The sequence below is a fragment of the Cherax quadricarinatus genome, chromosome 6 (genome assembly GCF_038502225.1).
Source record: "Cherax quadricarinatus isolate ZL_2023a chromosome 6, ASM3850222v1, whole genome shotgun sequence".
NCBI lineage: Eukaryota > Metazoa > Arthropoda > Malacostraca > Decapoda > Parastacidae > Cherax > Cherax quadricarinatus.
Window position 1 is genome coordinate 35367035 of NC_091297.1, and position 14426 is coordinate 35381460.

Sequence of the window (14426 nt, forward strand, 5' to 3'; positions counted from 1 at the left end):
TAGGCAAAGCACCACCTACCTAACAACATATGAGTCACGTGATCCCATTGTCTACCTGTCCTCATCCCAATATGACATTCTTCAGGTCACCATGTGTCACTCGCACCTCACTCTCCATCTACATATACATGTACTGTACTGCCTTTTTGGCCTCTGTATGTTAGAAATGATCAAGGTCCCATGACTGAAACGTTTTCTAATAAATATGTCCTAGTGTTTGCTCACGTCTTTCTAAACCAATTTATCGATATCTATTACCAAGGTTTATATCAGATTATGTATGATAATCTATGAAATTACTTGGTTCCAGGCTGGGGTCACTACATTACTCTCAAGCTTTATTAATAATAATTATGCATAAGGTATATATCTAGAAACCAAAGGGATAACTGCACACAATTTTCTGTAAAAACTTGTTTACTCTGATACAAGGGTATCAACTGCAATGCAAGCCAATAGACATGCTTGCAAAAAAAAAAAAAAAAAAAATCCATCCAATATGCTCTGTTATCTATTTCAATACTAGCATTTAAGTGTTTTTGCTATTGTGCTTTAAGAAACAATATAGAGAGAATAATACAATGTACCTCTTGTTTTCTTCTTTTTCTTGTCCTCTTCGAAGTTCTTGTTTCAAAGATGTGTAACTTTTTGCTGTCTTGTTTAGCAATGGGCTTGTATTACACACACATATACATAAATAACGTACATTTCAAGGCAGCAATCTAAAACATCTTCTTCTTAACGGCAGTGTACCTCTCCATGTACTGCAATAAACAAAAAACAAATTACTTTTATGTCCTGTTAAATACAAGTGCAGTACATACACATGCAATTTTCCTTTACATTTCCCTCATTACTAGATAACTCTTTGTAGAATGAAAATTAGGAAACCACTTGGACAGAAAAATGAAGTACCAGTAAAATGAGATCTGTATGTTTAACCCTTTGAGGGCCCAAGCCATGGTTGTACGCCTTGCCCACAGGTTCCAAGAATTTAAAAAAAAAAATTGTTTTTTTTTATGAAATGGTTGAGAATCTATTTCTGAAGGTAATAAAACAAAAAGTGTGAAATTTGATGGAAAATTTACCAAATTACACTATCACGAATTTTTCTATGTCAGCAACATTTACGAATCAGTGATTTTGCCCAGTTTTACTCCTATTTTAGGCCAATTACATTATGCCAGTTGACCAAATTCTTAGCTATTTCACTAATATTACTTCTATTTTATCGACTGAGCATAAGAAACTGCCCAATCAACTATTTTAACTACCCAATAAAGTGATCAGAAACTGGTAATTTGGCCAATTCACACAAAATTCAAAATATTCGAATTTCAAAATAAGAGTCTAGAATAAACAATGCACACATTCCTGGCACTACAATAACATTTCCTATGTTTATTAGTTATGTTTCCAGGCTTTACAGATGAATTCCATTTTTATTTTTTATTCACACCAAAAAATAGAAGATTTACTGTTATGCAATATTGTAATAATTGTATAAATATCAGCACATTTGTGAACATACATTAGACCCACCAGTTGATGTGTATTGGACACGTGATGTCATTTGTTTACTCCTGAACATCGGCAAAAATCAAACATTTCCGCTCCTTTGAGCTCATTTTCAAGCCATTTTCAGTACTAAAACTAATCAAAATCGTCTCTATTTCTGTAATATATCTTCCATTCTATCAAATGAGGCCAAGAAACTGCAAATACAATCATAAAAAACATATGAAAATACACCACAAAATCGCTATTTTAATCCAAAAACACGGTCACAATTTTTTTTCTCTCATTGTGCACTGCTTGCCGGAGGATTTGTTTTATATGGTGCACATTTACCACAGAGATCCATTCTTTCATATACAGTGGACCCCCGGTTTACGATCAGCTCCCAATGCGACCAATTATGTAAGTGTATTTATGTAAGTGCATTTGTATGTGTATGTTTGGGGGTCTGAAAAGAACTAATCTAATTCACAATATTCCTTATGGGAACAAATTCGGTCAGTACTGGCACCTGAACATACTTCTGGAATGAAATAATATCGTAAACCGGGGGTCCACTGTATAGGCCCAAATTTACCACTCAAAGCTTATTTGAGTGAACTGAGCTCATGGCATAAAGCTACAACTTGGACTCTGTGGACAAGGTGTACAACTACGGCTTGGACCCTGTGGACAAGGTGTAGAACTATGGCCTGGACCATCAAAGGGTTAATATTTCTTTTTTGTAACACATAGGCTGTTTTCCACCAAGGCAGGGTAACCCAAAAAAGAAGAAACCCAAAAAGAAGAAGTCACTATCACTGTCTTGCCAGAGGCTTGCCAATACTACAGTTCAAAAACTGGAGCATATTTCCACCCCTTCTTCAGAGGGAAAGCACTGTACGTACATTCTCTGTCTCCACAGACTCCTTGGTGCACCACTCACCTTTTTTCCCTTGTCAATTTTACGATTTCCCTCATCCTTCACAGACCCATCTGCTGACAAGTCCACTCCCAAATATCTGAACACATTCACTTCCTGCCTCCCACAATGCTCTGCACACATGAATTTTTAAACTGTGCATACCTAGAGCCCAGATCTCTTTTCTCAGATGTAGGCCTAACCAGGCAGCTTGGGACCATTTTGGAAGCCACATAATTTTGGCATATACAGTGGACCCCCGGATTAAGTCGTCATTGGAATAAGTAATATTCAGAAGTAATGTTTTTTCGTCAAAATATTGGCTCGGTGAACATCACTGAACTCAGTACAGTGGACCCCCGCATACCGTTGGCATCACATAACGATTAATCCGCATACCGCTTGCTTTAATCGCAAAAATTTTGCCTCGCATACCGCTCAAAAACCCGCTCACCGCTCTTCGTCCGAGACGCGTCCAATGTGTGCCTTAGCCAGCCTCACATGTTCCGCCGGTGGCATTGTTTACCAGCCAGCCTCCGCGGTAGCATCCAAGCATACAATCATAACATTTCGTATTATTACAGTGTTTTTGGTGATTTTATCTGGAAAATAAGTGACCATGGGCCCCAAGAAAGCTTCTAGTGCCAACCCTACAGCAATAAGGGTGAGAATTACTATAGAGATGAAGAAAAAGATCATTGATAAGTATGAAAGTGGAGTGCGTGTCTCCGAGCTGGCCAGGTTGTATAATAAACCCCAATCAACCATCGCTACTATTGGTGGTACAGCTGCTGCTGCTGCACTGTCAGCTGCTGCTGCTGCTGTAGCATTGTCTGCTGCTGCTGTAGCATCGTCTGCTGCTGCTGTAGCATCGTCTGCTGCTGCTGTAGCATCGTCTGCTGCTGCTGTAGCACTGTTAGCTGCTGCTGCTGCTGTAGCATCGTCTGCTGCTGCTGTAGCATCGTCTGCTGCTGCTGCTGCTGCTGTAGCATCGTCTGCTGCTGCTGCTGCTGTAGCATCGTCTGCTGCTGCTGCTGCTGTAGCATCGTCTGCTGCTGCTGCTGCTGTAGCATCGTCTGCTGCTGCTGTAGCATCGTCTGCTGCTGCTGTAGCATCGTCTGCTGCTGCTGTAGCATCGTCTGCTGCTGCTGTAGCATCATCTGCTGCTGCTGTAGCATCGTCTGCTGCTGCTGTAGCACTGTCAGCTGCTGCTGCTGCTGTAGCATCGTCTGCTGCTGCTGTAGCATCGTCTGCTGCTGCTGCTGCTGTAGCATCGTCTGCTGCTGCTGCTGCTGTAGCATCGTCTGCTGCTGCTGTAGCATCGTCTGCTGCTGCTGTAGCATCGTCTGCTGCTGCTGTAGCACTGTCAGCTGCTGCTGCTGCTGTAGCATCGTCTGCTGCTGCTGTAGCATCGTCTGCTGCTGCTGTAGCATCGTCTGCTGCTGCTGTAGCACTGTCAGCTGCTGCTGCTACTGCTGCTGTAGCACTGTCAGCTGCTGCTGCTGCTGCTGCTGTAGCACTGTCAGCTGCTGCTGCTGCTGCTGCTGCTGTTGCACTGTTGTTGGTGTGGCTTATTGAGAATACCAAGAAACAATTAACCCCAGAGGATTTGCCACCCAGGATAACCCAAAAAAGTCAGTGTCATCGAAGACTGTCTAACTTATTTCCATTGGGGTCCTTAACCCTTTGAGGGTTTTGGTCGTACTAGTACGTCTTACGCGTAGGGGTTTTTGACGTACTAGTACTCATAAATTCTAGCGGCCTCAAATCTAGTGGGAGAAAGCTGGTAGGCCTTCATATGAAAGAATGGGTCTATGTGGTCAGTGTGCACAGTCTAAAAAAAATCCTGCAGCACACAGTGCATAATGAGAAAAAAAAAACTTTGACCATTTTTTTGGAATAAATCAGCGACTTTGCAGTGTATTTTCGTATGGTATTTATTGTTGTATTCTAGTTTTCTTGGTCTCATTTTATAGAATGGAAGACATATTACAGAAATTGAGATGATTTTGACTGGTTTTACAAAGAAAGGTGCCTTGAAATTGAGCTCAAAGTAGCAGAAATGTTCGATTTTTACCAAACTTCAAAAGTAAACAAATCGTGCCAAGCGTGCAATACACGTCAACTGGTGAGTCTAATATTCTTTCACAAGTGCACCAATAATATTTATACCATTTTTTACACTAATGCAGTAGTCTGCATAACAGTAAATCTTATATTTTTTGTGAAAATAAAAATTCAAAGTGGAAAGCAAAAGAATATAAGAGGGGCCTTGAGACATGACTAATGACTAGAGGAAATGTCATTTTAGTGCCAGGAATGTCTTTCTTGTTTATTTTGGACCCTATTCGGAAATTGGCATCTTTTGAAATTTGTGTGAAATTGGCAAAATTGCTAAACTCTGACCACTGTACTGGATAGTAGAATTTCATAAATGAGTGGTTTCTTGCACCCATTCGATAGAAAAAATGGAGTTCTATCGAAATATTCATGTTTTTTGTTGACTAGTACAGTGAAATTGGCCGAAAATGGGGCTCAAAGTGGGCAAAATCGCCGATGCGTAAACATCGCCGAGACCGCTAACTTTGCGAGAGCATAATTCCGTAAGTTTTCTATCAAATTTCAAACTTTTGGTGTCTTTATGATCGGGAAAAGATTCTCTATCTTTTTATAAGAGAAAATAATTTTTTTTTTTTTTAAATTTGGCCGACCCTGAGAACGAGTTTCGGAGAGGGCCTGTCGACCCTCAAAGGGTTAATCTTGTCTCCCAGGATGCAACCCACACCAGTCGACTAACACCCAGGTGAATACGGAAAAATGCCTGGAACTAGTGCTCATATTGGTGAATTTAAAGCCAGCAAAGGTTGGTTTGAGAGATTTAAGAATCGTAGTGACATACACAGTGTGATAAGGCATGTTCTGGAAGAAAATACCAAACAGGACCTACAGTACTCAGGAGGAAAAGGCACTCCCAGGACACAGTGTCTCATCAGTCATTGCTGCATCTTCAATAAAGGTAAGTGTCATTTATTCTTCATTTAGTAGACTAGTACATGCACAATATATACTGTGCATGTACTACTCTACTATTGTGCATGTATCCTTCTCTTTGTGTGTAGGAAAATGTATATTTCACGTGGTAAAAAATTTTTTTTCATACTTTTGGGTGTCTTGCACAGATTAATTTGATTTCCATTATTTCTTATGGGGAAAATTCATTCGCATACCGATTATTTCGCATACCAATGAGCCCTCTTGCACGGATTAAAATCGGTATGCGGGGGTCCACTGTATAAGGCATTCGTCTGGAATGCGTCCGCATGGCCTGAGCGGCCCCAACACTTCATGTACAGCCAGTGTGCCATTATTTACAAGCCAGTGAGGACGATCCCACCCGTTCATATGATACATTTTGTATTATTCCATTCTTTTCAGTGCTTGTAACTGCTAAATAAGCCACCATGGGCCCAAAGAAAGCTTCTGGTGCCAGCCAGCCCTTTGGTAAAGGGCTGAGAGAGGGGAGAATGTGCCTTTTTCAGTGATTCTGCAATATGTACAATATTAAAGCAGCAGGAGTCAATGAAGGCTATAGCACCAGCTAGCAATAGGGTGTAGCATTAACAGTGTAGCAAGTAAGTTAAGCGAATAATCGATAGGAAAAGGACAACACGAAACTGACTCCTCCATTGCTGCTGAAAGTATACAGGGCTACTAACACCGCCGCCTCTCCTGCCTCTGCTGCCACCTTCACCACCACTATGTAAGGCTTATTTTTCAGTGGCCCTTATACACCCAACAACAAACAACACACCACCATATTTTATTCATTCTAGAGTATATATCATGTTTCTATGTTTTTAATATTGTTTATTATGCTATATTAGATGAATTGTGCTAGATAAATAAGCCGTAGAGCTGATGTTAGTGTCATATTGAAGGACTATCTTGTCCTGTCTCCCAACATAATTCCTAACATACACCAGAAACAGACCTCTCTGGAACACTTTTTTGAGTGACAGGGGTCCAGTGACTCTCAGGCTGGTCCTAGTGGCATTAAAAAACAAAGAAGGGAAGTAACCCAGGATAAGGACTTGGTAGCTGAAGTCTTTATGGAAGGAGATTCCCCTTTCAAACAATTGTAAACTCCTCCATCATCTCCCCTCCTCTTGTCTTCCATAATCACCATGTCTTCAATAAAGGTAAATGTGATGTTATTACAGTTTTATTCTTCATGTATCATTGTTTTCTGTGTAGGGAAATGTATATTTCATGTAGAAAACAATTTTTTAATACTTTTGGGTGTCTGAAACGGATTACAGTGGACCCTCGGTTATCGGCCCCTTCTGTTATCAGCCAACTCGGTGATCGGCCAGTTTTTCAGCACCAGGTTATCATCTGTTAATTTGGTGATCGGCCGTTTAGGACACGTCTGTCCGCCGGCTGGGGCCACTTGTGCGTTAGTTTGGCTGTGTCTCTCAGTGGCTGAGGAAGCTTTTGCTCATACATTCAGACATATCGCTTATTTCCCATTGTAGTTTGTGTAATTTCCTCAGTGCAACTGTGAAATAAGTAACCATGGTTCCAAAGAAAGTTCCCGTGGTAGAGAGAAACATCATGGAATTTAAGTGTTACGCAGAGATGCAGTTATGATATACAGTGGACCCCCGCATAACGATCACCTCCGAATGCGACCAATTATGTAAGTGTATTTATGTAAGTGCGTTTGTACGTGTATGTTTGGGGGTCTGAAATGGACTAATCTACTTCACAATATTCCTTATGGGAACAAATTCGGTCAGTACTGGCACCTGAACATACTTCTGGAGTGAAAAAATATCGTTAACCGGGGGTCCACTGTATGTCTTTCATATTTGTTCATCTTTCTAATATTATATTGCTGATTACTCTCGTTTTAGCATTTAATGATGTTAAATGCTAAAACGAGAGTAATCAGCTTTATAATATTAAATATTAATTTTCACCTTTCCCATTTTTCATTACATGTATATATTTATTCTGGTGAGGAAATGGGTAACGACCAATTTGTTTGGCCTCACATCTACACCACTCGCCTGAAGCAAGCTGACGTCAGGTGTGAGTGGGGTAGATTAAGCAGTACAGCACCTCTCTTGGTATAGAGGTCTCCACAGCTTACTCACTCTAACCTAAGCGGTGAAGCTTTTGCACTAAAGTTTTACTCGCTTAAGTCACCAGAAATTGTGAAATTTTCCTTATACAGAAGTTCTCATCTGAGGAAACTTCGAGTTTGCTAAGCCATCAGCCTAATCTCCTTAGAAAATAGAAGATAATGTAACTTTTGTTCAACTGTATATGAAAGATTCATTCAGCCAAAATTGAAGGTCTTCATATTTAAGTGGTATATAAAGTCTGTTTATATATTATTAAGAATAAGGTACAACAAAATACTTTGTCTACAACATTTTTTTTTTTTTTCAACAAGTCGGCCGTCTCCCACCGAGGCAGGGTGACCCAAAAAAGAAAGAAAATCCCCCCCAAAAAAATGCTTTCATCATCATTCAACACTTTCACCACACTCACACATAATCACTGTTTTTGCAGAGGTGCTCAGAATACAACAGTTTAGAAGTATATACATATAAAGATACACAACATATCCCTCCAAACTGCCAATATCCCAAACTCCTCCTTTAAAGTGCAGGCATTGTACTTCCCATTTCCAGGACTCAAGTCTGACTATATGAAAATAACCGGTTTCCCTGAATCCCTTCACTAAATATTACCCTGCTCACACTCCAACGGATCGTCAGGTCCCAAGTACCATTTGTCTCCATTCACTCCTATCTAACACGCTCACGCATGCTTGCTGGAAGTCCAAGCCCCTTTCCCACAAAACTTCCTTTACCCCCTCTCTCTAACACTTTCGAGGACGACCCCTACCTCGCCTTCCTTCCCCTATAGATTTATATGCTTTCCATGTCATTCTACTTTGATCCATTCTCTCTAAATGACCAAACCACCTCAACAACCCCTCTTCTGCCCTCTGACTAATACTTTTATTAACTCCACACCTTTTCCTAATTTCCACACTCCAAATTTTCTGCATAATATTTACACCACACATTGCCCTTAGACAGGACATCTCCACTGCCTATAACCGTCTCCTCGCTGCTGCATTTACCACCCAAGCTTCACACCCATATAAGAGTGCTGGTACTACTATACTTTCATACATTCCCTTCTTTGCCTCCACAGATAACGTTTTTTGACTCCACATATACCTCAATGCACCACTCACCTTTTTTTCTTCATCAATTCTATGATTAACCTCATCCTTCATAAATCCATCCGCCGACACGTCAACTCCCAAGTATCTGAAAACATTCACTTCTTCCATACTCCTCCTCCCCAATTTGATATACAATTTTTCTTTATCTAAATCATTTGATACCCTCATCACCTTACTCTTTTCTATGTTCACTTTCAACTTTCTACCTTTACACACATTCCCAAACTCATCCACTAACCTTCGCAATTTTTCTTTAGAATCTCCCATAAGCACAGTATCATCAGCAAAAAGTAACTGTGTTAATTCCCATTTTGAATTTGATTCCCCATAATTTAATCCCACCCCTCTCCTGAACACCCTAGCATTTACTTCTTTTACAACCCCATCTATAAATATATTAAACAACCATGGTGACATTACACATCCCTGTCTAAGACCTACTTTTACCGGGAAGTAGTCTCCCTCTCTCCTACACACCCTAACTTAAGCCTCACTATCCTCATAAAAACTCTTTACAGCATTTAGTAACTTACCACCTGTTCCATATACTTGCAACATCTGCCACATTGCTCCTCTATCCACTCTATCATATGCCTTTTCTAAATCCATAAATGCAATAAAAACTTCCCTACCTTTATCTAAATACTGTTCACATATATGCTTCAATGTAAAACACTTGATCTACACATCCCCTACCCACTCTGAAACCTCCTTGCTCATCCGCAATCCTTCATTCTGTCTTACCTCTAATTCTTTCAATTATAACCCTACCGTACACTTTTCCTGGTATACTCAATAAACTTATTCCTCTATAATTTTTACAATCTCTTTTGTCCCCTTTCCCTTTATATACAGGGACTATACATGCCCTCCGCCAATCCCTAGGTACCTTCCCCTCTTTCATACATTTATTAAACAAAAGTACCAACCACTCCAACACTATATCCCCCCCTGCTTTTAACATTTCTGTCATGATCCCATCAGTTCCAGGTGTTTTACCCCTTTCATTCTACGTAATGCCTCGCGTACCTCCCCCACACTTACATTCTGCTCTTCTTCACTCCTAAAAGATGGTATACCTCCCTGACCAGTGCATGAAATTACCGCCTCCCTTTCTTCCTCAACATTTAAAAGTTCCTCAAAATATTCTCGCCATCTACCTAATACCTCCCTCTCCCCATCCACTAACTCCCCTACTCTGTTTTTAACTGACAAATCCATACTTTCCATAGGCTTTCTTAACTTGTTTAACTCACTCCAAAATTTTTTCTTATTTTCATTAAAATTTCTTGACAGTGCCTCTCCCACTCTATCATCTGCTCTCCTTTTGCACTCTCTCACCACTCTCTTCACCTTTCTTTTACTCTCCATATACTTCTGCTTTGTAAACACCTCCCATAAGCTAACTTTTTCTCTTTTATCACATCCTTTACATCATCATTCCACCAATCACTCCTCTTTCCACCTGCCCCCACCCTCCTATAACCACAAACTTCTGCCCCACATTCTAATACTGCATTTTTAAAACTATTCCAACCCTCTTCAACCCCCCCACTACTCATCTTTGCACTAGCCCACCTTTCTGCCAACAGTCGCTTATATCTCCCCTGAACTTCCTCCTCCCTTAATTTATACACTTTCACCTCCCTCTTACTTGTTGTTGCCACCTTCCTCTTTTCCCATCTACCTCTTACTCTAACTGTAGCTACAACTAAATAATGATCCGATATATCAGTTGCCCCTCTATAAACATGTACATCCTGGAGCCTACCCATCAACCTTTTATCCACCAATACATAATCTAACAAACTACTTTCATTACGTGCTACGTCATACCTTGTATATTTATTTATCCTCTTTTTCATAAAATATGTATTACTTATTACCAAATCTCTTTCTACACATAGCTCAATTAAAGGCTCCCCATTTACATTTACCCCTGGCACCCCAAATTTACCTACTACTCCCTCCATAACATTTTTACCCACTTTAGCATTGAAATCCCCAACCACCATTACTCTCACACTTGATTCAAAGCTCCCCACGCATTCATTCAACATTTCCCAAAATCTCTCTCTCTCCTCTACACTTCTTTCTTCTCCAGGTGCATACACACTTACTATAACCCACTTTTCACATCCAATCTTTATTTTACTCCACATAATCTTTGAATTAATACATTTATAGTCCCTCTTTTCCTGCCATAGCTTATCCTTCAACATTATTGCTACTCCTTCTTTAGCTCTAACTCTATTTGAAACCCCTGACCTAATCCCATTTATTCCTCTCCATTGAAACTCTCCCATCCCCTTCAGCTTCGTTTCACTTAAAGCCAGGACATCCAGCTTCTTCTCATTCATAACATCCACAATCATCTCTTTCTTATCATTTGCACAACATCCACGCACATTCAGACTTCCCACTTTGACAATTTTCTTCTTCTTATTCTTTTTAGTAATCTATAACAATATCTATTCTATATTAAAGATACATTTTAAAAAGGTTTTCGATCTCCCTACAACCTTATTACGATAGAACTAGAGAACAATTCTCCTTGAAAAGTCCCCTAGACTAACAACGCCTAGGGTTTATAAAGTTTATCGTAATATTAAGCATGAAGTGACTGAAAAATATGAGAGTGGTATGAGGGTGCTGGAACTTGCCAGGATGTACAGCAAGAATAAATCAACAATTACATCCATCCTGGCAAAGAAAGAACAAATCAAGAATGCTAATGTTGCGAAAGAGTTATCACAAATATCTGTTGCTTCTTTACAAACCCTAATGCAGGTTATGTCCTCTCAATTTTAATGTATTCATTTGTGGTCACAGTGGTGCCTATGCGAAACTTCCTATGGTGTATAAATATACCTAGTTGGATGAATCTTATTGTGGCTAGCTGGCCCAGTGACTAATGCGACAGTCTGGAGTTTAGAGACTCTCTGATCGTGGGTTCTAACCCTGTCTGTGGTATGGTTTATTCTGTGTCTATGTAACTATTCATTTAAAACTTTTACACATAGTTTCATTGACAAGTTAACCAAAATACCCTTCACTACCTGGACAAGAATATCTTTTACCATGTTTATTAAACACTTCTTGAAAACTCACCTAACTCATGACTAACCCACCAACTGGAGCTAAACCTTTAGATGACATTTTCATTGGTCCCAGACCATTATGGAGCCATGAATGAGATAGAAAACAAGAGTAAGCCACGAATAAGTTATATAACATCCAGAAATATGTATGCTGCACCTTAGTGTAACCTTCAACTTCCTCAAATTCTTTCATCTTGAATAAGTTGCCATCAACACAGAGGAGGGATACTTGAGAGTCAACCAACAGCTCTTCAGGTATACTTGCTAGTGCTAAGCAATTCTCCTCCAGGCGGAGTGTCTTCAAGCGAGGACACGAAGCCACAGAAGGCGATATTGCTGATATCTGTAAAGTTCAGCGATGACTAATATAACATATTCATAAAATGTCAATACATGGATTACAGCCACTTGGATTACTGACCCAAACTCAGTGCTATGTAAAATATTATAAATTAAATAAAAAGCTTTCCACCAACAAGTGTTTAAATAATCAGTTTCCTACCTGGTTCATATTAAGATTTAGCTCCACTGCTTGTAGATCTTCTATACCATCAGGAACAGCAGTAATATTGTTGCCACTCAGATCTACAACATCCAGCTGGGGCAGCCCACACAGTACCAATGGAAATTCTGTCATCTTGTTATCACTTCAAGCAAAGAAAATTCATAAATTACATAAGCCTAGAATCCACAACCATGTTTCTGTGCTCAGGTTCAATGAACCACTAGGAATAACAACCTCTTAGAAATACCTCTTACCAGAATATTGACTTTCCTGCCACATTTAACTCAATACTTATCTTTTATTTGCCTTCAGATTCTTTTGTGCCTTCCCATTTTAAATTATTCTTCAAAGAATTGAGACATTGACTGCACCCAGCCGGCTTCTTCATTCAACAACAATAAATACTAGTTCTTAAGCTCCACATATTTAGTATCCTTCAGCAAAGCCATTACAATAACCAGTAATTCCTTAAGACAGTCATTACATATGCTAGTAATCACTCTGAAGATCCATTATACACCATAATACAGTGGACCCTCGCCAAACGAATGCATCGCATAACGTTAAATCAGCCTAGCGATACATTTTAACACAAAAAATTTGCCTCAGCTAACACTAAAAAACTCGCTCAACGCGATTCGTTTGAGACGCGTCCATGTGCGGCCTGAGCCCGCCTCATTTGTTCCATGGGTGCCAGTGTTTACAAGCTAGCCACCGTGGTCGCTTCCAAGCATACAATTGGAACATTTCATATTATCACAGCCTTTTTAGTGATTGCACCTGCAAAATAAGTCACCATGGGCCCCAAGAAAGCTTCTAGTGCCAACCCTACAGCAAAAAGAGTGAGAATTACTATGGATATGAAGAAAGAGATCATTGCTAAGTATGAAAGTGGAGTGCGTGTCTCCGAGCTGGCCAGGTTGTACACAAAACCCCAATCAACCATCGCTACTATTGTGGCCAAGAAAACGGCAATCAAGGAAGCTGTTCTTGCCAAACGTGCAACTTTGTTTTTGAAACAGAGATCGCAAGTGATAGAAGATGTTGAGAGACTGTTATTGGTGTGGATAAACGAAAAACAGATAGCAGGAGATAGCATCTCTCAGGTGATTATATGTGAAAAGGCTAGGAAGTTGCATGATGATTTAATTAGAAAAATGCCAGCAACTAGTGATGATGTGAGTGAATTTAAGGCCAGCAAAGGTTGGTTTGAGAGATTTAAGAATTGTAGTGGCATACATAGTGTGATAAGGCATGGTGAGGCTGCCAGTTCAGACCACAAAGCGGCTGAAAAATATGTGCAGGAATTCAAGGAGTACATAGACAGTGAAGGGCTGAAACCTGAACAAGTGTTTAATTGTGACGAAACAGGCCTGTTCTGGAAGAAAATGCCAAGCAGGACCTACATTACTCAGGAGGAAAAGGCACTTCCAGGACATAAGCCTATGAAAGACAGGCTTACTCTGTTGATGTGTGCCAATGCTAGTGGTGATTGCAAAGTGAAGCCTTTATTGGTGTATCACTCTGAAACTCCCAGAGTGTTCAGGAAAAACAATGTCATCAAGGCTAATTTGTGTGTGCTGTGGAGGGCAAACAGTAAGGCATGGGTCACTAGGGACTTTTTCTATGACTGGTTACACCATGCATTTGCCCCCACAGTGAAAAATTACCTAACTGAAAAGAAATTAGACCTTAAGTGCCTCCTGGTATTAGACAATGCTCCTGGTCATCCTTCAGACGTGGCAGAGCCTCTTTCTGCGGAAATGAGCTTCATTAACCCTTTGAGGGTTTTCGTCGTACTAGTACGTCTTACGCGTAGGGGTTTTTGACGTACTAGTACGCATAAATTCTAGCGGCCTCAAATCTAGTGGGAGAAAGCTGGTAGGCCTTCATATGAAAGAATGGGTCTATGTGGTCAGTGTGCACAGTCTAAAAAAAATCCTGCAGCACACAGTGCATAATGAGAAAAAAAAAAACTTTGACCATTTTTTTGGAATAAATCAGCGACTTTGCAGTGTATTTTCGTATGGTATTTATTGTTGTATTCTAGTTTTCTTGGTCTCATTTTATAGAATGGAAGACATATTACAGAAATTGAGATGATTTTGGCTGGTTTTACAATGAAAGGTGCCT

At 40.0% G+C, this 14426-nt stretch overlaps 1 protein-coding gene across 1 annotated transcript in view; it reads right to left on the reverse strand.

Annotated features, from left to right (window-relative positions):
• Positions 1 to 545: 545 nt before the first annotated feature.
• LOC128694264 (leucine-rich repeat-containing protein 57) overlaps positions 546 to 14426 on the reverse strand; it is a 124655-nt gene continuing 110774 nt past the window's right edge. The window contains exons 4-6 of the mRNA XM_070081298.1: positions 12291 to 12435; positions 11946 to 12131; positions 546 to 764 (exon numbers count right to left, since the gene is read on the reverse strand). Coding sequence (XP_069937399.1) covers positions 723 to 764; positions 11946 to 12131; positions 12291 to 12435 — 373 coding nt within the window. The 3' untranslated portion in view covers positions 546 to 722. The remainder of the gene's footprint in view (positions 765 to 11945; positions 12132 to 12290; positions 12436 to 14426) is intronic.